Raw genomic sequence first — 25,202 nt, 5'->3', positions numbered from 1 at the left:
TTCTCTTAATTAATAAATAAACAGATATGTAATACAAAGAGCATTTGTTTGTAGCCACAACTGGACAATTTGAGCAGGTGTCAGCCAGTAACCCTTCAACGTACTGCTCTTTCTCTCATATGCTAGCCTGTACCCCTAGCCAGAAACATGCAAGTATTGCTCTGCTAACCTTCTGAGCAGTTTGTCCCTCCTTTTCCCCCCACCCCAGCCTACCCACTGCTTCACATAGCTGTCTGCTAATTTCAGATAACCCTTCTTTTCTGGCTTCACACTGTGGCCTTTCCCATCATTGTCTAAATGGAAGTTGCATTGTGTCTTGCCTCCCCCAACCCACACAGCTATCAGCAGTGCTAGATTAGAAGCAGCACTAACACAGCCTGGTGTTGCAGTGGTGCTCTGTGTCTCAAATGCTTGCCATTTAGCTGCAGCACAAGTACAGGGCTGTACCTAAAGGCCCTAACTGGAATCTTGCTGTGGAACAAACTTCACCATGAGGTTTACTCTTTAGACAACAGAAACTAATCGAGTAGATTTCTCCTCCTAGGAATTAAAATAATCTGTATACAGTACCTTGTCCTGCTTTTGTGTCATTCACTATAGTTTTCTATGCCTTATTCTCATGCTGCAGGCTTCTATTAACATGATCTCTCCCTACTTCTACGAAACTTGGCAAGAATTTGATACTTCAAAGCTGTCAAATTCTGCTGAAATCCGTTGCCAATTTTGTAAGTTAACAGAGATGAGGCATACACTCTGCCTTGCTTCTAAATGAAATTAGACTACTGCTTCCCTTATAAATGTAATGGAAAACAAAGTATTCCATATTGGTTTACAAAACACATCTGCATTTTGAGCAAGTTATTAATTCAGGGAGAAAAAACAAACAAACAAACAACTATTGGGACAGCTTTGTTTTGGGTACAAACTTTGAATGAGTGTTGTTCTCAATGCAAGCCTCACATTTTCTATTAAAATTTAGCTTTCTCTTAACTTGCTAAGAAGCCAGCCTTCCGCATTTCAGTGGTTTTAAAATGCAGAATTCCTTATATAAACTGCTTTACACAATAGCGATGTGCACATTATTATGTTGCGTGTTTTCAAAGATCCATAAGGAGTTTAATGTGTCACCAGAACACACAGTTGCTTAATATTTGCTTTTCAAGGCAAGGATGCCTTTAACTTCCTTAAACTGCTTCAAGAGTCTGCAGTCTTAGGTGGCTGTTAGAGGGCAAGTATCTCAGTACAGGAATCTTTTAGATACCTTGAATAATCTGTTCTGCCTCTGCATGGCATTTGGTTTGCCTTTGCTGAATTTGAACTTCATGTAATACACAAAAACATTCTTAGTATAAGGTTTAACAGTTGCTTATTTGTTTTTATGACAAACAGGCAAAGCTGTTATCAGGATCAAACTGAGACCAGCTGCTCACCATGATCCACAAGAACTAGCCTGACTGCAGGAAATACAAGTTTGCACACACTATGTATTGCTGCATGCCAGAAGTTACATATTGTTACTAAAAACCAAAAAATAAGCAAAAAAGCTCCTATGCTAACCCAGCAAAACATTAATTTTTTACTCTTGAAATGAATAGTAACACAACCAATACTTACTGCAACCACAAGTGTTTATTGTAGCACATTTACAATATGTAAACATTGAGACAAAATATGTTTAGTGTCCTTCATATTGGTGCACAGCATACAGAATTTCATTACATATTTGCACACACACATACTAAATTGTTGCTTACAAATGCAAATTATCTAAAATATGCTTCCCTTTGTTTTTCTCCTCTGCTCCCAGAGTGAATAGACTATAGAAAATAAGGCATCCATTAAGTGGTATCACAATGAGCAAAGTACATCATCCAAATTGCCAGAATTGAAATTCTGTAAGATCTAATGTTTCAGACAGCCACAGACAGTACCAGGTTATTAGGTTGATAGGAAACATCAGTTTGTATAGTGTGGTGAGATGACTCTCAGAGTCTGTGTGTTCACCTTAGTTTATACTCCAGGTTTGCAGACCAGTGTACCAAGGGAAGTTCTCATCTTAAGAAAATAGATGCTTTGAAAGTGCTTCTGTCAGAATTTTCCTTTAAAAACAGAAGGTAAGCAGACTGCTAAGCTGAAGACCGCAACTGACCCTTACTGGAGCTGGATGTAGATGGTCTACATCCCTCCTCTCCCCTTGTCCTCTGACTTCAGTCATATCCTCCCTGAGAAGAGGCTGCCATTGACGTTGTGTGGCGCTTCTCTGTAGACAAGTATTTGGTTTGTGCTCACAGCCGTATTTGAATGGCTTATGCACCAATTCACTGTAACATCTCCAGAAACAAGTTCCACCAAATTTCGAAGGTGGAGTTTATTTTCACTATGACTGCAGATAAACAAAAATGCTGAGGGCACTAGAGTCTGCCTTAGTTCATTCAGTGAGTGAGAGAGAATGCCTGCAGTACTGAGGGCCAGCTCGGTATTCAAAGTCGCAGTTGTCCAGCACCATTTCTTGCAGTTTAAAGTTCCTGCCTTCCTAGTCCCTTGTACAATCTAGCCAAGTGTCTGACCACAGACAGCTTGTTAATGCCCTTTGCAGTCCAGCACTATTTGACTGAGGAAACAAATAGAACAAAGCTAAAAAACAAACAAACAAACCTGAACTAGAAGTGAGAGTGCCTAATCAGAAAGGCTGTAAGTTTACCACAAGCTTCTGCCACAGGCTTATGCTGTTTATGGAGAAAAGCACTCCGACTTAAGGTGTAACATTTTCTGCTGACTCCACTATTCAGTTCTTGCAACATGTGCTGCTTCAAAGCCTCCAAGATAAGCTCCCACAAACCATCAGATACGTTCCCTGGGACCTATACAGGAGAGGGGAATAAAATGTTGTCAGCTGCAAGCATAAAAATTATAATTTCATTGTACAAGGAGCCTTAAAATGGTATCTGAACTAGCTAATTAGTTATTTGACATATGCTGATAAGAAACTACCATGAACCACAACAAAAACATTTTGAACATGTGAAAGAATTAAGAGGAGCTTCGTGCGTTGTGTAGGACCATGTGACTATTTAAGGAACATAAGCTATATAACCTTTACCACCTGAGATACTTGTTTATTCCTACGGACCGTTTGTTTCCAATTAAAACCAGAAGACCACAGTACTGAGCTGAAGGAGCAATGTCCATTTGGAGCAATGACATTTGTCTTCCTAAGATACCATTACACGTGATGAGCCCTGCTTTCCTGGGAGTGTCTGACACCTGCCTGCCGATGGGAAGTAGTGAAGGAATTCCTGGGTTTGCTTGGCTTGCATGCGAAGCTTTTGTTTTGTCTAGTAAACTGTCTTTATCTCAACCCATCAGTTCTCACACTTTCACCTTTACTGATTCTCTCCCATATACCAGCTGGGCAGAGTGAGCACGTGCCTGGGTGGTGCTGAGCTGCCCGCCAGGGTTAAACCACAACACCTCCAGATAAAAAATGGTTTGGAACACTAACATGCATGGCATGAGGAGCACATGTGGATCACAACATTTGCCACCATGATAAATAATTAAAGAATCAGTTTAGGAAATAGGGCTACATTCAGGGCTCTGTGGACTGCCCAATACTCCCGAAGAATAAGTTGCTTGAGAGCAACCAGGTTTTTATTTGCAAAAACTTTTCTAGAGTCCTCCAACTCAGTGGGAAAGGTACCATGTCCCCACCCTGTCCTGCCTCATATTGGGTTTCTTGCTTGATTAAACTGAGAGGTGTGTGCAGGAAAGGAAACATTAACACCAGCACCCTTTCCCCAGGAGCAAGATGGCCTGCTCTGCTCCATCCCACACTTTCATCTCAAGTCAGGCAATCAGTTGGAACAAGGGTTCTCAGCTCTAGACAGCCTCACTGCAGGCTCTGTTCTGTCCTGGCTCCAAAATATGCTCCCATCTCCTCTCCTTCATAAATAAGTGACAATTAACAATATATTGCACCAGAAAAGCCCATATCAAGGAGCTTCAAATTTCTTTGATCTTTTTAGCGAGCTGCAAGTATTTATGGCTCCTGTACCAAGGGACCCTTCAGCAAGCAAGATGCAGAGCTGCCGCCAGCCAGGTTAAATATAAACCACATATCCTGCAGTCTGTACTCCTAAAGAAACAAAACTTTAACTGAAGCATTACGCTCTCCGTAGAAGTTAGGCAATCCTTTTCCTAGTGCTGTGATAGTACCTCAAAGTGCATGCTATCTTAAACCCTTTGCAAGCTCATTTTTTCAAAAAGTTTCAGAACTGCTAACATTTAAATTAAGACACCTTGCTGCATAAGGTATCATTAAAAAGTGGATAAGAAGACCAGGAATGATTTCAGTAAGTCTCAACTATTGCACTGGGTACAGGAAGAGTTAATGCTTGCACATGATACATACACACAGTAACTTGGGAACCCTGTTTTTTCTAACTTTTTGTACCATTTTTTGTATATTAAGAGATTCTTAATTTAAAATTTTCCTCACCTCTCCTAAGAAAGTTTAGTGGATGCAGACATTTCATTCAAATGTTCCATACAGCATAACAAATAGTTTCTGATTTTTGTGTTTGTTTTTTTCCCCTTGCTCCCCAGAAATTAATTACAATTCATGAACATTATATCAGGGATCTTTTGTGGTGTGTTGCTTTTGCACATACATTAATGTATAATTTTAAGTTAGGTACTTACTGTTGCAACAACAAAATAGAGACGCAGAACTCTCCTCTTCTAACCTGTACCTGCCAGAGTTTGGTAAGTCTTTGCACTGCGATATAAAACGCTGAAGTTCTGTCTCTGGAAAGCCATCTTGTTGGTAGTGCTAAAAATTGATATTTAGTTAATACTTTAACAAGGCTAAAACATACAATAGCCTAAAGCAAAACAACAAAAACATACAATAAAACATGCAATAGCTTGTAGGTAAGAAAACCAGAGTACAGAAAAATAGAAGTCTCTTGTAATCACCCTATGCCCTCAAAATTAGCCATTATATTCATTCCTAAAAATGTCATGCACTGCAAGTCAAAATATCAAGGGAAATGAGAGCCTGCATAACACCGATCTTGCCTTTTTATTCCAAACAAAGAGTAGGAGTTCGTGCTTACCTTGATAGTTTCATAAGTATCTGTAATGAGCGCAATGAAAAGACTTAAAACCATGTAGATGAACAGACTGATGAAGGAATAGAGGTAGATCCTACTGAATAACCAAACCAAGTAGCTTTTCTGCTGCATTTTTGCAAAGGTGGCAAACATGTCGTCTCCATTTATCAATGAAAAAAGGCATTCAGAAACTGTGTTCAGAGAACGGAACTAGAGAGGAGGGAAAAAGACAAGGACATCCATTGCCACTTTGTTTGGGGCCAAAGCCTGTACATACTACGAAGGAGATATATAACTGTTGACTGGCTTCTCTGATCTCTTTGTATGCCCACAGTATGACAACGCGCAGTGCTAATAGTAAAACATCACAGGAATGAGCAAAGTTTGTCACCTCCTATACCCATGCAGACTCGATTCATTCTCCTGTGAACACTTTCTAGAGTTGATAAGGCAATTTCACTTTTAAAAGGGATAAGGATAACATCTCCAAAGCTTTAGTCTGACATCAGAGTTCTGCAAGATGAAAACTGTTTCTCAGAACACCAGGCAGGACTCCCAGCATATGACTGGGAATCAGAGCAGCTTCCACTCCTGACTCAGAGCTTTCACAACCAGAGGAAAGTCTGACTGTGTCATGACAGTCAGGCTCCTCAAGCAGAGCAGTATCATGTTGACTATTAGCAGTATCATGTTGACTATTAATAGTGCATGTTGACACATGCACTATTCTTATATTAGAAAAGCCTTGACATGGAAACTTAGAAGACAACAGTAGTAAACTCTCATTTATATGGAATCCATTCTATTACTCAAGTTGTCTTTTTCACATGGAGTATGTTACCTTCACGTGGTATGGCCCCAGTACAATCCATCCACAGAAACAATAGCCCAGATAGATCATAGCAGCACAACAGCAGAACCTCATTACGTTGGGTAAAGCTGCTCGCAGTGTTAGAATGAGAAGCTGCAGAAAGCAATACAAACAGTAAGAATTCAACCAGCTATTTCTCCCAGTTGTCTTATAGCAACAAACAGAATAAATACCAACAGCACGAAGATCTCAGGAGATCCTTACATTATACTTCTGAAAGAAACCTAGGTAGCGAATGACTCCAAGCCACACAAGCATAGTGGATGTTCCTAGGAGTATGCTACACACATCGTAACTTGTCAGACTCTAAAGGAAAAAAACAACATCAACAAAAACAAAACAGAATAAAATATTATAACAACTGACAGGCTCTAAATTGTGGCTCTCATTACTACAAAGATCTGATAAGGAGCATTGTTTTCCTTGGAAATCTCTCCCATTAGAAGTTTGTTTGGGGCAATATACAGCAGTGCCACCAAAGATCAAGGGAACTTTCAAGTGTTACTCATTTCACATTCCTTTACATATGACTGTTTACAAAACAAATTCTGACAATGAGCTAAGTTTCTTTTGCAAGGCCAACTGCACAGCTGGACTGCAGATGCAGAGACCCCCTCACCAATGCCTGGCTCTCCAACGCCAACTGCATTGGCAGATTCCCTGCACCAGCTTGGGAATCTCTCAGCCACATCCCAACATACAGTGTAGACATGATTTTAGAGCTGCAGAGCAAAAACAGTTATTCCAGCATGCTGGCAAAGCATTGTAAAAAAAAAAAAAAAAAAAAAAAAAAAAAAAAAATATCATGACTTGTCAGCAGAGTTTAGATAAATAATAAGGAGGATCCTGATATATAGCAAGGACCTGCAAGGTGTAGGAAGTTACAGTGAGAAGAATAATTAGCTTTACATTAATTCTAACCAGAGCTTCATTTATATTTTATTGGCACTTGGCTGTTTTTCTTTCCACCTATACATACTGGCTCATTTTCATCCAAGTGAGCTGATACTCTGTTCCCTGAACTGCAACTCTTCTCTGGAATGCTCACATCTGGACAGCTTACTTGAATAAGAAGCTTCCAATATTTTCTGTTTTTATTCCTCTTACAGCTGACTAATCTTGCATATTTGCATAACTCACTTACAGCTTGATAAAAAGCAAATATGGACTACTTTAATGTAAACTTGTTACTTATTCAGCCATTAACTTTCATGCAGTAACATGGAAAAAGATCTTGTTATTGTGACCCACACGGCTTGTAAAAGAAAGTGAAATGTACCTGTAGATAACAATTTAAGTAAAATACTGCCTTAGAAAATATACATATATAAATATATGTATTTATACTTATGAGATACAGGAACGCTAAACACAGGATCTTACTTCAGTCTTGTTCCTGTCTTTGCTTTTCCCCAAGCGGGATAGACCTCTCTTTTATCGTAACTAACTTCCCCTTAGCTTCTTTCTACTTCTAAAAAAGAAGTGTACATCTCCAAAGGTAAGACAAAGCAATTTGTGCAGGGTGTTTATGACAGTGAAGCTGTCACCAGATGGATTTCAGCACTGTTCTTTTATCACTACTGTCCAAAGTCTGTTGTGTTGCAATGATGTTTCAAAAGTCTGTTACCAATTCGGTGAAGAACAACATTATCTGAATATTAAGGTGTTTCAGGACAGCATATTGCAATTTTTGTTCCCCGATGTTAAAAAAAAAAAAAAAATGTATTATCAAATATATATTTTTTTCTACAGCAAGGTTATTTTAGAAATTGAAGGCCTAAAACCAGGCTGTGACTGTTATGTACATGCTGGAAAGCAGAAGATGGGAAAGCAGCAATGTGATGCTTAAGGAGAGTCCCTACGCCACTTAAGTGCTTGTTAAATAGGGAACAGAAAGTTAAATGCTAAATCTAAAACAAAATAAAAACAAAACAAAGCAAAAAAAAAAAAAAAAAAAAGTATAACTGGTCCTAAATGGTAAAGAGAGGAAGACAACAGTCTTAAGCTTTAAGAGGTGAAATTAACTTTATTCCTTGCAGATATCCAAAAGGAGCAAAGAGAAATAGAATTATAATATCTAGTGATATTTGGAAACAACACACCTCAGTTATAAACGTGGAAGAGATGACAAAGTTTTAAAATTCCATACCAGTCAGAACTGATAGCCAGCCTAGAGCCCTCAGAGATTGAAACCTACTTAGGATAGAAATAACAAGTATTGCTTCCACCTAACAGTGCAAATATCTTACCTTGGCTTGTATTTCCATCTTGAGAGTTGATCCAACAATAGTTAGGATATCACTAACTATAATCAGGATGTACCACCCATTGACAAATTCCATCTGAGCACTGAAAGATACTTCTTTCTTATAATAATATAGGAAAAAGCTTACAAATTCCTAGTGGAACAGAAAAAGATAATTAGATGTACACAAGACATGAATATTTTCCAAAAGAAGAGTTATACCCACCCTTTGGAGTCGAATTCCTTTAACCACTGATCGCGTGCAAAGGATCAATGAGGTGAGACAAGTCAATATGACAAAAGCATCGAAGATCATCATGTAATGAGTATTCTTTTGTACTGCAGGAACAAAAATGCATGTGTTTATAATCATATGCATTTCATCTTGAATATTGAAGTAAGGATCAAGTTTTGATGTTTACATTTACATGGCAATTACAAAAAAATCTCAGTATTTTCCCCACAAAAGCTTGCCTAACATTTTCAAGAGAGACACAAGTATATCTGCACTGCTGATAGCACTTCAGTTAATATCATAATCATATATCATATAATCAAATATCATATCAGAGTGTGAATGCATCTTACAATGCTGCAAAAGTGGGGGTTGTCCATTTTACAAGCACTGGAGCCACAACATTTGACTAAAAAAAATCTTAGGAATTTCATAAAGATATTTAACTTCTCTTCCAGAACAGTATTTGACTGTTAGATGGCTTTTCTGTCCTAGAGCCATGTAGATAATTTGCACTGCTGCTCACATAGCTAAGACCAACATTGAGCTGGACGTGAGATCTCTATCTCTTTTATTACTAAAAATCTCATTCTTTATCAGTTCAAATAAGGTCAAATTTTGAACCAGAACTACCATTAGGCATCTTTTTCCTTTCTATCCTTATCATACAGAAGAAAATAGATCAAGTTAGTATAAGGATTAGATTTTTAATGCTGAAACTATTACTGTTTGAGGAAGAAAAAAAAAAGCAGCAAAATAATGCTAATGCTTTGAGAATAGGCAGCAAGTCTCCAAAACGGAATGCTGAAGTTCTAGTTGGCTTCACAAAGATAACTGCAGAACTACCCAGAAAAAGCCTACCTACCTCTTGCTTATACAAAAGCCACTAACACAGGTACTGGTGCCATTTAAGTTGGTTTTACAGTCTAGTCCAGAACAGCAGCAGCTTGTTATTATCCATTTGCCATTGCTGCCTTTGTATTTTTCCTTGACTATCAAAAATTAATATAGGGTACCTCCGGAGATGGTTTTGAAAACTGTAACATAGGCAATCTACATAAATGTGAAATATGGATTATTGTAGAAGCCTGGTATCAGAACCTTCTACTGCTGCACAGGCAATCTGTTTGCAGTAGTATGCCATCTGGTGTGCATTTATAACACGGCATCTAGCGAAGCCAGTTGATAAAGACTGTTTAGCAGAATGTGTGTTTGCTTAAGTGGTATGTCTTGTCCTCTGTGATGCATTTCAATAAATTTGCAAAATTAATTCCAGTCTGGATCTTAAAAATCAAACAAAACACTCATTTCTTACTATTAGCTGTTCATAATGGAATTTCCTAATGTAGGCACAGCATAAGAGAAAACGCCAAATATAAAAATGGACTTCTTTTATCATATTGCTTACATCAGCAAAAAATTGAAAACCAAGTGAAATTTGGAGTCCTGGAAAGCTTCTGGCATTCAAAGAGATTACTTCCTCTAATCTTAAAAGATCTCAGGCAAAGTTTGGACTGGAGACAGTAGGTGACAACAAAGGGTGTTCTTGTCAGTAATTATCTAAAACAGATATTTAACCATACCATGCATCTCAGTTACACTCAAATACACACCAAAGATCATTTAAACAGCAATCAGAAGCGTTTCTAGCCCTCGCACTCTAGCAGCCCTTAGCAACAATGCTTCCTTATCTGCCTGGTGTTAAGTCCTGAAATAAGAGTGAATCAGTTTCAACTTTCCACCACTATCACATGTCCTTCTGTCGCCCAGTGCTACAGCAATACTGCAAAACCCTGCCTTAACCAGCGAGTGGCTTAAGCTCAGTAGCCAAAACAAGAAGGATGGAAAAAGTTTAACAGCATCAGTGGTACAAGGTCTGAGAGCTGTTAAGAAAAGTAATGATGTGGCTAGGTTCCAAGACTTCACTTCAAGAGTTTAAGAAGAACAATTCTTTAGGAAAAAAATCAGAATTTCAAGTGTATCCCCTAGATAATGTATGTCCATAGTGCATCATCTTTAAATACATTAAAAGGTTAATGAACATTATGTTAGTATGATGAAAGTTTAGCATGAAAATTAGATCACATTTATGTCACTTACTTGATCCAGAAACATGCCAGTCTTTACATTCCCTGATCTCTATGTCGTTGTCTAGACTTATTTTAATTCTTCCACTATGTGCTTTATTATCGAACAGTATCTGTATTAACAAAATAAATTAATTTAAAGCACGTCTTCTTAAAGTAAAACCATAAATATACAGCATACTGTACTGCTAAGATTGCATAATGATGCAGAATAATTCTGCTAGGGCAGAAGTTATGAAACTTGTTTAAGCTTACAGTAATTTTTGTTTATTCAGATAAACATGGTCAAAATGAAAGACATCTAGTGAAGCAAATATCTGCCACAAATTGGTTGATCAACTAGATACTGAAATATAGGTGAAATTCTTTTAAACTACAGCCCCCTATATCCAAAATAGGAAAAAAAACATCCACATTCCTAGAAGCACCTCTCTAAAGAGGAGAGATTTGTGCTTTCCCATACTTCAGATGGATTAGAGTACAAAAAGCAGAAAACTGAACAAGTGTGTGAGGACTGCATCAGGAGTACTCAAAGCTTAACCTTCTACAATCACACCTGATGGTGGTTTACAGGGTACCAACTCAAGGCAGAGTAATCCAGACACTGGTGGGGACCACTGAATGGTGCCCAACACAGCTCAGAAATATCTGTGCTGTGTATAGTAAATCAGCAAGAATGGATTCTCATTTCAAACTGAAAGATGCATGGCAGGCTCCCACGTACCGTCAGAGTGAAATCGTAACAGTCAGGGAGCTCGTGGTGACGAACAGTCTGGAGGTTGATTGCCTTCAGATTGAACATGAGCTGCACTGCCACTAGCCTGGAACAGAGTCTCGCATTAGCCTTTTGCAGGGGAAACACAAAAATACACCAATGTGGGAAGTACTTACTCCTCCTCACCTGTGGAAATCCAGAGTGAAATTCAAATTGTGCTTTCCCACTGTTCTGTTGTCTAAAGGTGTCATCGGCTCAATGTACAAGCAGTCTGCAATAGATAAGTACTCACAAAAAAATCTCATGGGTTATCATGCTCTTTAGCTGTAATCTGCCTTTCCCATTCCGAAGGCTGTAAAGAGCAGTTGGCTACAGTAGCCAAGATAGCATGCTTAAGTGATGAGTTGTTTTGGAGGCTAGGGTACAAATACGTTGGCTTGCTGAACACCAGCCAAGACATTGAGCATGAATTCATTGGGAAGGCTCCTGAAATTAGCCTCAAATACTTGTATTAGATGGTCATCATAACAGCACCCCTTTTTTTGTGGCAATAGTTATAAAGGACAGTTTTTCTGGAAGTGAGATTAGTTACACAGTATTTTTCTTGTGAGTTTTGGCTGGTGCTAACTTCAGTACACATCATTTGAATAGACAACATAGTACTGGATGTTCATTAAGAATTTACCATGTAAATATAGGCTCCCTCCTCCCAGAGAAACAATACAATAGATGAGATCCATTACCAGTCACAATCTCCGGGTCTATGTCAAAGGTGTCATTTCCAGGACAGATGGTTCCTCGCTTGTAGAACTGCTGACATACAGCCAGGGCTGTCTCTTCTGCTCCCCTCTTCTCATAAGCGTGGTTTCCAACAGAGATATTGGGCAGCTGTAAGTACTAAAGTTCAGAACAGACAAAACAAGTCAGGTTGCACCAAAACTATTTGTCTCTTAAACAAACAAAGAAAAAGAAACAACAACAAAAACAAAACGAAACAAAAATAACAAACAAACAACGAAACAAGCAAAAATCACAAATGTTTGGATCTGTGCCATAACCCGTCTTCGTATTTAAAACGTTACCTAAAGAACTTGGCAATGTACACCACGCTACAGCTCAGTCCTCAAATACCTGAAGGAATCTGACAAAAGCAAGAAGTGTAGAATTTGGGTCTAAATGCCTTTTTGCTTTGTATTGTTTTCTCCTTACAGTCCTTATTAGAAAGTTTAATTCACTGTTTGCAAAGCACTCTGGCTCAAACCCAAGGAGTGCATTGAGTGCAGAATTAGTATACTGATTAGCTCTTTTTACAGTCTGTTTCTCTTCTTGGCAAATCAATGGATTTCTCCACCAGTTCATTCCAGAAATGGCTTACTCAGTGTTAACTATATTCAACTAATATTGTACCAGTTGATTTCTTAAAGACTTCTAATATAGGAAGAGCAGCAAGATCAAAGTTTCTTCAGTTTTTTCCTAGTTTTCCATTAATCCGGTTTCATTTAACTCCTTGTTAGCTTAATCCCAGTCTGGAGGCTTCAGTCCCCCATGCAGCAATCATGCCCACAGGGCAGGGAAAGCAGAAAAGCAATCATCCCATCCCAACTGCTTTGCAGGTTTCCAGACTGAAACCAGTCTTTTGAGTTTGCCTCACATTCAGTGATAGCTGGAAAGCAGATATTTCTCCAAACAATAAAAAAAATGTGTGTCTACAATATATTTTTTTTTCCAAAAAGCAGTTATTGAATCCATTAGGAAAGAAGTGGCAGATTTAAGGCAAAGTATTTAGGGAAATCTAGCAGGGGAGTCTGCCACCCAGTAAAAAACCTTTGATATTCAGCAATTAAAATTTGTTACCTCATCATAAAGCGCCTGTAAACAGAGGAAGAGCAGTGTTCGGGTCCTCATCTTTCCATGAAAAGTAGGTTTCCAGGGCAACATTAACTCAAAACACTTTACCATATGTATGTCACATCTTAATTTGCATTTGATAGATGGGACACAAATCTTCCCCTCTTTCAAAAAAACCCTGAACAAGTCAATATTTGAGTGCTAAGTAACAGGTGCACACATGCAATCTCAGACATCAGGGAAGGAGGAGGAAGAAAAGGCACACAGGTATAAAAATATATACAAATATAAAAATATATACAAATATATACAAAAGCATGTATATTGTATACATTGCAGTGACAACCCTTACCTGGTTAATTGCAAAGAATATCTGGTCATAGACATCTGTCTGTGTGTAAACAGCATAGGTGTCATCTGTTCTGTCCATGTACCCTTTCAAGAAGAGATGTTTGAATGCAACAGTGTTCTCTTCTTTGAAGGCAACCACCATTTGATTGCTCAGTCCAAAAAGCACAAGCTGAAAAGACATTTGTATTTCCTGTTTAAAGGCAAATTTGGCTTCTGGACTAGTAGATAAATCCTGTCCTACAAACAGCTACTCTCATCATGCTGGTAAACACAGCACTTACATGCAGGCTACTCCATTTTGCAGCTGGTCAAGTCTGGCTATAAGGAAATAATGGCTTTCAAGAGTGTTCTTTTAACATGGTTACCAGTGTCTTGGCTAAGGACTCACATTTTCACAAAGAACAGTATACCAACCCAAATTCAAGCTACCCCTATACTATTACGTGTGATTTCTTAGTTCAGCCTGACATTAATATAACTTGCCTTGAGGAATATCAGTGTTTCTCAGCCAAAAGGCAGGACTGGACATAACCAGACCCACCTTGGAAGTCCTGACTCCAGGGCAGAAAAGGCAAACTGAGGACAAGTCAAAAGAAAGCAAACATCTCTCCCTCAGGTTTGGGTAGAAGGTGCTTTGACAGTAATTGATGAAAACTGTGCTTGTAATAGGATAACCTTCAAAGCCGTCAAAAAATGATACTGCATCAGTTCATGAAGAGTTAGCATAAAACCCTGCTAGCTAACATCCAGGCTGGAAAAGGTTTCCGAAAAAACATGCTCTATTGTTTGCAGGAGCTCACAATTCTCTTTAGTGACTATTGTTTCATACCTAGTGTTGGAACTATTGTGAAGAAACTCATCAGAGATTAAGTCTGAATCAACAGTCTGTAGATTAGCTTTATGGCCATGATGCAAACTGTATATATACTTTTTGATAAGGATAACTCAATTACAGAGATACTAAAATAGTCTGTGAGCAAGCTTGGTATTCAAGGCACAGACAAATACATTGGCTAATCAACAGCACTAAGATTTAATTACCTACTGGCAGATTTTCTCTGAAAAGTCTAGGGTAAATTACCATTAGTTTCTTTCTTATTTAGGTTCTTGAACCATCAAATTTTATTTCTAATTGCAAAATGGGACAAATGATCATCAGAGGATGAGGATATATTTGAAACTAAAGCACAAAGTGGGGAATACAAACATACTTCTAGATGAGTAGTAAAAAAACTACTGTTCCTATAGTTTTTCCCATCTTTCAGGTAACTGTGGAAAGCATTCTTCTCCATACTTGTATTTTCATACTAATACCGCCATGAGTGTAAATCACGTGGGCAACCCTGAAGGATGATCACCCAAGGAATTAGAAATGTTACACGGAAAACTTCCTAACTCTCTACCCAGGTTGCTCTGAGAAAACCATTGCATCTCAGGAACAGATTACTTTGTTACAAGAAATCTGCTGTGCAAGGCTGGGTGAGAAGAAGAATGGGGCAGAATTTTTGCTTTATTGGATACAAGCGTTTGTATAGCACATGCAAGGCACAAGCTATGGGCACAAAACAGGTATCAATTTCACTATTGTAATGCACGCCACTGTTCCTTCTCCTAGCCACACACACACAGTGAAAATGGTACTGGGGGTAATAGACATGTAAGGATGCCATCCTTCAAAAAAGGAGAGGAAGTGGAAAAGGGGAAAAAGAAGAAAGCCCTTGAAGATGGTTCCTTTCATATCTACTCTCAGTAAAGCTTTTTCAGTCAACAGTTTAAGAAAAAAATATGCCTAATGAGATCCTGAGATGTAAGCTACATGTATGTAGCTAAGACAGTTTTGCAGTTTATCCTCTCCCAGTCTCCACACCAGACCAAGAAAAGCATCTGTCATCTACACCCCCCTTTTGAATTCCCCTGGACTAAGAAGAGTCCCTGCTTCCATACTTACTCACCTGAATAGTAACCATTGCTATTTTGAGTAGCTGAATCCCAAATTTCCAAGGCTTCCTGCCCCGAGCCCAGAATTTTTCACATGGGTTCATAAAGAAGAACTTCAACTTCCTTCTGAGCTGGTCTTCCACCAGCAGCTCCTGTGATGCTGACGGGTGTTGTTTGTAACTGCAGAGCCCTTCATCATCATAAGCAATGCAGCTGCTTATGGCCACTTCCGGATTTTCCATTTCTGAAATGACAAAGGTGCACAGCAGTTGGAAAAGGTGCAAGCAGGAATACAGCAGCATCAGGCTGGTCTGCACTGAGGACCTGGGTTCCGAGGTGTTTGTCTTCCGTGAAGGCACCTGCACGTCACCCTGAACGGGGGACCCAATCCGTCACGGTGCAGTGCTCTACAGAGCCCATACCGGCAGCCTCACAGCCCGGAGCTCAGAGCACCTATTTAGCAATGGAATTTCTGCCCCGGGGAATTATAAAGTCACTTGTGGAAAACCTCTTCCCAGCACCAACACCACGCCTGCAGGGCGCCCTGACTCACTTCCTTCTGCCCGGCAGAGCCCCGAGGCCTCGGGCAGCACTCCCTGGGGACCGACCTGCCCCGTCGGTGCCTCCTCCCCGGCCCCGAGCCCGCCGCTGTCGGGCACGGGCACCGCGGGACCTCGGGGCGGCGGGCAGCGGCGGGGCAGAGGCAGGGCTGGACGAGCACTGAGGCAGCGGCGGGCAGAGCCCCCCGGGAGCACCGCTCCCTGCGTCCCGAGCGCCTGACAGACGCTGCCGGCTGTCAGCAGGCAGCCAGGGCCGCTCCGCCCAGAGGAAGGCTGCTGGCAGCAAGCACACAGCAGGCAGCCCGGGTCACGGATAAACCTACAGACGTGCCGGATTCGGCTTCTTTCTTCAATTCGCTTAATAAAAGTTTCCTACGTAACTCCGACAGAAATCACACCCCGGCAAACCCCCCGGGGCACGGCTGCCCCCGCTGCCCCCGCGCCCTGTCACAGCACACGCGTGCCCCCATCACGCCCCGAGAGCCCCCCGCCGCTCGGCACCCCCGGGGGGCACGCACCGGCCCCGAGCGCAGCCGCCCCCGCTCCCGCCTCCGCCCCCCCGCCCAGGGATGCGGCCCGCGGGCTGCCGTCACCTCGCTGCACGGAGCCGGTCCCAGCGCTGCAGCGCCCTGATGGCTGCGGGCGGCCGGGCGGCACGGGCAGCGGGGACCGGCACGGCAGCGCCCTGCCCGCGGAGCCGGCAGCGCGGAGCGGTCGCCTACTACAGCCCCCATGATGCTCTGCTCCCCGCTCGCCCCGCCGGCAGCGAGCCGTTGCGCGCACGGCATGGTGGGACGCGTAGTTTTTCTAGCCGGCCGCGCGGAATAACCAATAGCGACTTCCTCCCGCGGAGGCGGAGCACTGATTGGCCGCTGGGCGCGTCAATCCTGCCCCGCCCCGTTGCCGTGACAACCGCGGGACGCCAGGGACGCGGCGGGGCCGGGCCGCGCAGGTAGCGGCGGGCGGGGGGCTGAGGCGCCCTGAGAGAGGGCGCGGGGCGGCGCGGGGCCCCGCTGTGCGCGTGTACAGGGACGTAACTAAACCAGAGGCACAAACGCCGGCTCTGCTCCCCTCAACACCCGTACAGAAGCCGTGTCCCGGTATGTACGAGCGCTGTGTGTAACGCAAGTTTAGGCGTTCAATGCAGCGGTAGCGCCGTAGGGCAGAGCAGCGCGCGGTGTGCCTCCCGGCAGCTGGCACTGCTGTGGGGACCAGGCTGCATGTGTATTTTGTACAAGAACCTACGTGGAGGCTGGGTCATAAGATGGTATTTTTAACGGGTTCCCAAATGTTGACAGACCGAAGCGTGGTTTTCAGCTTGACAGTCCCACAAGCTAAAGAACCCCCAGTAAAGCCACAAAAATAGAGCATGTTTTTAATAATTTCCTCGCAGTGCTTTTGTCAAACGGACTCACGTTTTGTCATTTCCAAACCGTAGCAAATTGCAGGCCTAAATTAGTAATGCACACAAGCTGGATCTTAAATCATCCAATTAGGCAAGCAATGAATCACTCCGACCTCAATTCTGACAGCAGCTTTTGTGCCACCGGTAGCTAATTAACTTTCCCCTTTTGCCTTACCTAGCAACTTTGTGGACCTGTTTTGTAACTGTGACTGTCTCAGCCCATTACCCACCAGAGAACATTCTGAGCCGGCTGTTTCTCTTGACCCTGCAGATCAGGATATGAAATCCAACTAAAAATAAATGAGGCTACAAAACGTCAAAGGATGTTGTCAAACATTTGCAGCTTTAATTGGGCCTTACCAATTAACATGTGACACCGTGTTCCACTGAAAATTTGCTGAAAAATTAGTTTGAACATATTTATTGAAGCATTTTAATAAAATGTTACCTTAAAAAAATAAAATATAGGGTAGTGTACATGACAACTGATTTCCAAGGTTTATTTTTAGTAGTTTTTGCACTTTTAAATTTTTCAAAATTTGTTAATGTAAACACTGTTTCTAACCTCACTTTCAATCACAGCATCATAGATTTATATAAGCATTAATGGAAAGTATAATGCATTCTTGCCTGTTTGTGGATAAATATTTGTATTATAGAGTTCTTTCTAAAGAAGCAACACAGCAATATCCCTAACAGGATAGGAGCTAACCACAGATTTAAAAAATTCTCTTCACATTTAAGACCTTATATTGTATGAAATCAATATAGATTGTAAGATTTCCACCAGGCAAACAACTGATTTTCTCATGTCTCACAGTCTAAACACTTAAAAAGAGGTAAATCAGCACATTGTATGCAAGTACTTTTTTTCCAAGCACTTTTTTTTCCCATGAAGTAAAACACAACATTGAATAGGAGCAACGGTGCCAGTGCCTGGCATGCTGATGCAAGAAATTACCGAGGCCCAGCCCTGCCTGGCAGCATGGTCTGCTGTAGCTCCTGGCCACGGGTTCCCCATGTGCTCACTCTTTTTGGAAGAGCTGGGGAGTAGAAGATTGCTGGTCAGCTCGTATTTTACAGTTCTCAGCTGGTGCCAGTTTCCCACACTAGTGATTAGTAGCATAATTCTTGGTTTTGTCTGTTTGCTTTTTAACTTAAAAAAAAAAAAAAAGTTTAAAAAATGTGCATATACAGTTTGTAAATGGATATAGCCTAGATAATCTTCCACAGAAATTTTCAGAAGTTCTGCTTTGGCTTTCATTGGAGACTGTAAATGTTTCCTAACCATAATCATATGCCCACAAGATGACAAACAGGCAGATGCAATGTGTTATTAGGGATATTGTAAAAAGAGATAATTACTTTGTATTTTACTTACTTGTATTTTTCTAACTGCTTTGGATATATCTGCTTTCCAGTTGGTGACGTTCTGTCACCACAGATGGAACCATAAGCAGTCCTTATTGATTGCTGTATTCGTTTGCAGCTGTTAACATATAGGATAGATACACGGTCACCCTCCCCGCCTTCACCAACGGTCCCCATATCTCCATAATACAGTTGATTCTTTCAGTTAAAGGAAGAAGAACTGCATTACTTGGAGACAACTTCCAAAAATTTTAACTGTTTTTCTAGGTATAATATTCTTGAAGTAATTCAAAGGAAAAGGGTTGTTTTTACTTGCAAGTTATTCTACTAAAAATAGCCATGTGATTTATCTCTGCCCTTTCAATGTTTCCTCCATGCATGTGACTTAGGGTTTAGGTTACTCAGAAGAACTCAAATTTTCCAAAGTGACTTTGTTTCAGAGCATAATCAGGAAACAGGAAAGTAAGACGCTGTGACTATAATGCACATGAGATGGTTCATAGTGCCCTTAAAATAATTTCTAAAACAACTGTCCTCTCCTTCTATCCTGGAGGCCACTGTCTCTTTTATTCAGAAGTATCAAGGTTGGTTTCAAGTTAGAATAGACACAAAATCCCTCTGTAAAATGTGTAACAGATTTTACTTAAAATATACAAAGAAATAGAAAATAAAAAGAAAATACCCTTTTTTTCATTAAATGAGAAAATTAGCCTCTCTTAACCATCTGAAGTAGCATGCCCTCTAAGTTAGGCAGCTCCAAGTGTTTCAGAACTGTAAACTAGGCATTGTCCAGTGTAGAGGCACCTTTAAAAGGTTATAACTGAGAAAATATATTGAATGTTGAACATAACAAATACACTGTCAATGTTTGTAATCCTGTACTTGACAAAATGACTGTAAGAATGAGGGCAGAAAAAACCTCCTAAGTTTCTCCTTACAGTACATACTTTTTTTTTTTTTTTTAAACTTCCAAAACCATTAGCTACTGCAAGTCAAAAGTTTCAGAATTCTAAAGCAATAACTTGTTGTGTTGTTATTATCTTGCATTTTTGGCAAAAACAGAAGATTAAATTGCTACAGGTCTTCAGATGGAGTAAGCAAGGAGATTGTATTTGTGTTAATAAATAGACAACAGAGAAATGCCCGCAGCTTATTACCTATGATCTGCAAGATCCAGAGAAAGGAGCACAGGGATTTAGAAAGTATTTTTCTGTTTTAATTGGAGCAGGATAAAAATGCATAACTGTAATAAGAGTTTAAATCTTGCTGCCATTAAAGTCAATAGCAAAACTTATCCTGAGTTCACGTGAAGTTACATAGGTCCCAAATACAGGCTATACCACCAGGCTATAATCTGTGACCTCCATCCTGCCCTCAGTGGTCATTTTCAAACTAAAAAAAAATAATTTGGAAGCTAAAATTATATTGCTAGCTTCTCAAGGATTTGAGAACTGTGTTACAAAACAGATAAACACCATGTTTCACAGTCTGGGAGTGAATGACCAACCCAGAATGACAGTAGCACCCAAATACTGTATGTGCTCTGTATATATTAAGAAACAGTTCCTCTGCCTGTCAGTTTACAGTACTAAGAAAAAGTGGGGACATGGAAGTGGGGAGAGGGTTCAAATTTCTTTCCTGTCACCAGGGATACTTGGAGCACAAAAACTGGGAGTCCCATTGTCCTTATCCCAGCTGAATACCTCCAGCTGTTCAGTAACAGTATCAATTTTCAATACTTTTCATAACAAATTCTGGAGCATTCTGGTGTAGCTTTACCAGATGCTACAAGTACATCTTCCACATGATGGTGCTGGAGCTCTATTTTTTGGTGGTGTGTTGTCCAGTCTGCACAGTGTGGGCAGGCTGTATTTCGTTTTCTTCTTTGCAATGGAATGGAGTCTTTTCCGCACTGTTGTTCTTATGCTTATTCTAGATACTTGGAAGAAGGGGAGTAAATGAAATAAAAGTAGCTTTCTATGCAGTATAGTCTCCAGCTGTGTGATTGCTGCTTGTACTCATGCATACAATTTCTTCCCAAGTTTGTCTTCCACAGACTTACGCTGAAAAATGAAATGGAAATGCAAAAGCACAAAAATAGTTTGTGCAGCTGTGTAATGATTTTAATGATTTTATAATTGAGGACACTGGGACAAATATGTGCAGCTGTAGAATTTTGACCTATATTTTTCACACTGTGGCTCAGGTTCTTTAGCTTTCTTTAAGGGCAATGCCTATTCTATTTTAACTTCCTACTGTTTTGGAAAATCAGTTTCCATACTTAATGACCCTGGACAGGAGTATTTCCAACTATCACATATCATATAAAAATAAAGATTATGATTTAAAATTCTGGAGCATACCTTTGGCTGTAGCTAAAATTTAAATTATAATAATAAACTACATAAAGGGCCAAATTTTCACTCACACACAGTGCATGCCACTGCTTGTCTACTGTTTATTGATGATATGTATTTTTCTCTAGAAAATCTGAAAACATGTCAGGAAATCTCAGATCCAGCAAGACCACCTCGAAAAGTCCAAAAACCTCACCAAAGAAACAGAAAGGTGACAAAGCTAAGCGATCCTCAAAAGGAAAACGAAAACAGCTTGGTATGTAAGGTACTGCAGATATAAAGAAAGCAGTTATCCGATTTTGCATAACAGCTACCTTAATTATTTTGGGCCCAGGCATTTAAGTAAACATGAGATAAATTAGAATATACTATTTTTATAAACAACTGAGTGATCTATGATTACAGATAATGTCTTTGTAACCAAAATATGGAACATAAAGCCACATTACAATATTTACACTTTGTGTCTATTACACTTTGTACACTTTGTGTCTGTTTACACTTTGTAGTTTAGATGTAATAGCTTGTTGCATCATAAAATCAGTATTGAATGGGAAATGAGGAGACTTCATACATTTAAGGGGGGAAATTTACAAGAGCTAACTTAGTCCATGGCAGAGAAAGGTGCCCCCACAGCTGGAGTTTAGATGCTCAGAATCACACACTAAAGTGATCAACAACACCACTTTGAAAATAAACCAAAGACTCACAATTTAATTGCAGTGCATTTTATTGTATTTTTCTGAGATGCGATGAGAGACTACACCACTTGCGTCATTTACAGTGCAGTTAAGGAAACATAAGGCTAGAAAAAGGCCTTGCTAAATACAAATCTCTTGTTGGTAGTTCATTGGTTTTTTTGGCCACAACAGCCAACTTCCATAAATTGGTCTTCCCTTCTAATCACCTTTTTGCCCCCATTTGATTAATAGCTGTTGTGCTGCAGAGAATATTCTGCTAATCAGTGGTAATCTCCTCCTATCCTACCCCTCCGTGGAGTTTGTAGGTTCTCTCTCAGGAGCTGATGAATGTCCAACTCCTGCAGTACCTTGCCACTCAGAGCAAGTCTGACTTCTCCACTGTTAGGAGGGAGGAACATCTGCTCCTACCCGCACACCTGCCAGTTCTGCTACTGTACCACATTAGCCAGCCTTGTCTGTTTATCACCTCCTCACATGACATGATTTGCATGATGATTGCCCCACGATTTTAAGATTTTAAACATTGCCCAAACAAGGAAAAGACTGTTATTCATGTTTTTGTGTTTGTTTTTTTGTTTGTTTTTGTTTGTTTGTGTTTTTTGTTGTTTTTTGTTTTTTTTTTTTTTAGGAAGAAAAAATACTGATAACATCATGTCGTTGTATTTCAGATAAAAAAGATGAAGTTGATCTTTCTATGGAAGGAATAGGTAAGTGCTACAATGACTGGGCTTTAAAGTAATAGTTTTGGAATATTTTCAGCATTTTGAAGTTTCAGTGTTACTAATGCCATGAAATGAAAAGGAAAAAAATAATATATGAATGGGAAAAAATAGAAACTGGGAAGAAGCATGTCTATTACAATAGTGATTACAAACAGTACCGTTCTCTGAGTAGCACTAGCGCAGTGAGAAAAGAAGCAGATAAGGGTTTGTAGATGTTTTTATCTTGGATTGAGAGGAGCTGTGATCAGGGGAAATAAAGAGCATTGCAACAGAATTATGGGATACAAAATGTTTGAATTTAATAATATGTAGTAATTGTAAGAAAAAAAGGCATTTTAATCATTTTTTAATCTTTGATTTTGTCAAATCATTATTAAGTCTGATTATTTAATATTACATGACAAGCTAGGAATATACAAACCTGGTAATTATTAAAGACTTTGTCTATCACTTGCCTTCGTACACAATCCTATACAAATGTAGGTGAAAGTGAAAAGTGCACTCTGACCAACTTCACCAAAATGGGTAATCTGCAATTAAAGAAAATGGACAAGTGATTGCTCAGATCATGAAAGTCGTACTTTTAAAATTAAAATCATGGTGTTCTTGGAGATTCTTTGTTTTGTCACTGAGTGGATGTTAGCTCCACCTAGTGGCAAATAAGGTTAGATCTGTAATACCTAATCTGACAGTAGAAATGAAAAAATGATGCTCTTTAGTCACTGTCTGTGCAGGATTTAAACTGTATCCACCGTATCTCCTTAGTGCAAGACCTCCAAATGTTCTTTACTTCTTGTAGAGTTTTTGGCCCTTTGTGAAGTGCTGACAGCACAAAGAGCTATGGTCTTTTCAAAGTACATGAATACAATTTACTATTGGAATAAAATATGAAGTATATATGCTACATACTTTTTACTGGAAAACAGCATTCAATAAAAATGTTCATACTGGTAAGAATTCTAATAACAGCTCCTTATGAATCTACAATATAGATCTACATATAGATCCCAAGACTCTGTAACATGTGCCCTATAATATAGAATGTTGAACAGTACAATTCTATAATACAGAATATTAGTACTTTTGACTAAAAGATATTCACATTTTAAATCTGATGACTGCTTTGTTTTTAACTTGGACCTACAGCAGTTGAGCAGTGAAAAAACACCACTTAGACTATCTGTCCTACTCTGCTCTCTCTCATAATGATGTCTATTGTATTTTGCTTAACTTTAACTTTTAACTTTAATACATGCTTGTATTGTTTCTCTTGACATTGAAACCCACATCTCTTTGAGAAGATTTTAACTTTAGTGTTTGTGGACAAGACTGTTTGCATCTGATTCAGCATTAAAAAAAAAAGTCATCATACAAGCTTCCTAAAAAAAAGTTATGTCTACTTAACTATTTTTTATGTATCAAAAATTTAATTGTTCAATTTTACTTTAATATACTTTGAGCCATGGGAATAATCTTCTACTAGAAATTCACAAAACAATCAACAAATTATGCTTCTAAATTTTTAATTTCTACTCCTCTAAATTGCACTAGCCACATAACCAACTCTGAAGACTGTGATATATACAAATCTGCTCTTCCATTGCCTTTCCTGTCCATTCCGTCCTGTGAACCAGTTGTGTATGGCAGAGATGGAAATTGCATTCTTTTTTGTAGGCAACTCTAGGTTTCTATCCTCCTGGCTTATGCCAAGAGCACAGCAAAGGGATAGTCATACCTTCTTAGTCATACTTTCAGATAGAAGGTTTCCCACTGTAAGCAAGAGGGGACTGTTTCACCTCCCAGTACTGTTTTTGTGTTTTGTCTTTGTATTATTTTTTTTCTCCACCCCTTTTTACTAATTTATCAGATATGCTTTAAGAAATGTAGTTTGCAAAACGAGATTTAATTTATGGCTCCAATATATCAAAATGTAAAGTCTATCTGTTCTGTTGTAATTTGTACTTCGGTTTCAGTCCATTTCCTTATGAGGCCTCATGTCTTTGGTTAGGATGACCTGGGAGTCCTCTAGATTAACTTTTGCAGTTTCTTAAAAATATTACATTTTTTAAATCAACAGACTATGCACTTTTTCTGAGTCCGGTCTCATTGCCAAAATTGATAAGCAAAAGTAGAATCCAGATCTTGGCCTCATTACAGAATCACAGAACTGTCTAGGTTGGAAGAGACCTCAAGATCATTGAGTCCAACCTCTGACCTAACACTAACAAGTCCTCCACTAAACCACATCGCTAAGTTCAACATCTAAACATCTTTTAAAGACCTCCAGGGATGGTGACTCAACCACTTCCCTGGGCAGCCCATTCCAATGCCTCACAACCCTCTCAGTAAAGAAGTTCTTCCTAATATCCAACCTAAAACACCCCTGGCGCAACTTTAGCCCGTTCCTCCTCGTCCTGTCACCAGGCACGTGGGAGACTAGACCAACCCCCACCTCGCTACAGCCTCCTTTAATGTACTTATAAAGAGCGATAAGGTCTCCCCTGAGCCTCCTTCTATATATTCTATACTATACTATATATTCTCCAGCCAAGCTTAAAAAAACCTCTTGTACCTGGTTTGAATCTTAGTGACTGCACTTCAGTCTCACCCACTAGCTCAAAAATAGACTCAATAATAGTCAGAACTGAATGAGAGGAAGGCCTAAATCCAAAATCAGAGAGG

The 25,202-nt window shown here is 39.8% G+C and overlaps 2 protein-coding genes across 8 annotated transcripts in view; one reads left to right on the top strand and one right to left on the bottom strand.

The window, feature by feature from the left end:
- Positions 1-1,610: 1,610 nt before the first annotated feature.
- On the bottom strand, positions 1,611-16,724 carry MCOLN3 (mucolipin TRP cation channel 3). 4 transcript variants are annotated; one of them, XM_038182609.2, is made up of 14 exons: positions 16,558-16,722; positions 15,419-15,648; positions 13,468-13,635; positions 12,011-12,164; positions 11,454-11,538; positions 11,277-11,373; positions 10,566-10,665; positions 8,457-8,569; positions 8,235-8,384; positions 6,190-6,291; positions 5,956-6,078; positions 5,118-5,324; positions 4,702-4,831; positions 1,611-2,861 (listed from the first exon to the last, which is right to left on the bottom strand). In XM_038182609.2, the coding sequence occupies exons 2-14, from the start codon at positions 15,644-15,646 to the stop codon at positions 2,842-2,844; spliced, it is 1,677 nt and encodes a 558-aa protein (XP_038038537.1). In that variant the 5' UTR covers positions 15,647-15,648; positions 16,558-16,722; the 3' UTR covers positions 1,611-2,841. The 4 variants fall into 4 exon arrangements, with proteins under 4 accessions (XP_038038537.1, XP_038038539.1, XP_071897720.1 ...); XM_038182611.2 differs by lacking the exon at positions 16,558-16,722 and adding an exon at positions 15,958-16,388; XM_072041619.1 differs by lacking the exon at positions 5,118-5,324 and having other exon boundaries at positions 16,558-16,724.
- Positions 16,725-16,804: 80 nt separating this feature from the next.
- The window catches only part of DNAI3 (dynein axonemal intermediate chain 3), a 28,532-nt gene continuing 20,134 nt past the window's right edge, over positions 16,805-25,202 (top strand). For 2 of the 4 annotated variants that reach the window (XM_072041617.1, XM_072041615.1), the window contains exons 1-3: positions 16,867-17,064; positions 21,226-21,353; positions 22,467-22,505. In XM_072041617.1, the coding sequence (XP_071897718.1) occupies positions 21,239-21,353; positions 22,467-22,505 (154 nt within the window). In that variant the 5' untranslated portion in view covers positions 16,867-17,064; positions 21,226-21,238. Of the gene's footprint in view, positions 17,065-21,225; positions 21,363-22,466; positions 22,506-25,202 lie in introns of all 4 variants that reach the window. The other 2 variants (XM_072041616.1, XM_072041618.1) reach the window with 2 other exon arrangements.

This window comes from Anas platyrhynchos, chromosome 8, assembly GCF_047663525.1.
Source record: "Anas platyrhynchos isolate ZD024472 breed Pekin duck chromosome 8, IASCAAS_PekinDuck_T2T, whole genome shotgun sequence".
NCBI lineage: Eukaryota > Metazoa > Chordata > Aves > Anseriformes > Anatidae > Anas > Anas platyrhynchos.
Note: the sequence above shows the minus strand (reverse complement) of the source record. Positions and strands in the feature narration are given on the sequence as shown.

Bases quoted from the DNA above. Each gene is read 5' to 3' on its own strand.
- MCOLN3 (XM_038182609.2), bottom strand. From the start codon at position 15,646: ATGGAAAATCCGGAAGTGGCCATAAGCAGCTGCATTGCTTATGATGAT. The intron at 11,539-12,010 runs GTAATGGATCTC...TATCTATTGCAG, and splicing joins AGACCCGGAGATTGTGACTG to ACTGCTTGTACATTGAGCCG. The intron at 8,570-10,565 runs GTAAGTGACATA...TTGTTCCTGCAG, and splicing joins CTGGCATGTTTCTGGATCAA to TACAAAAGAATACTCATTAC.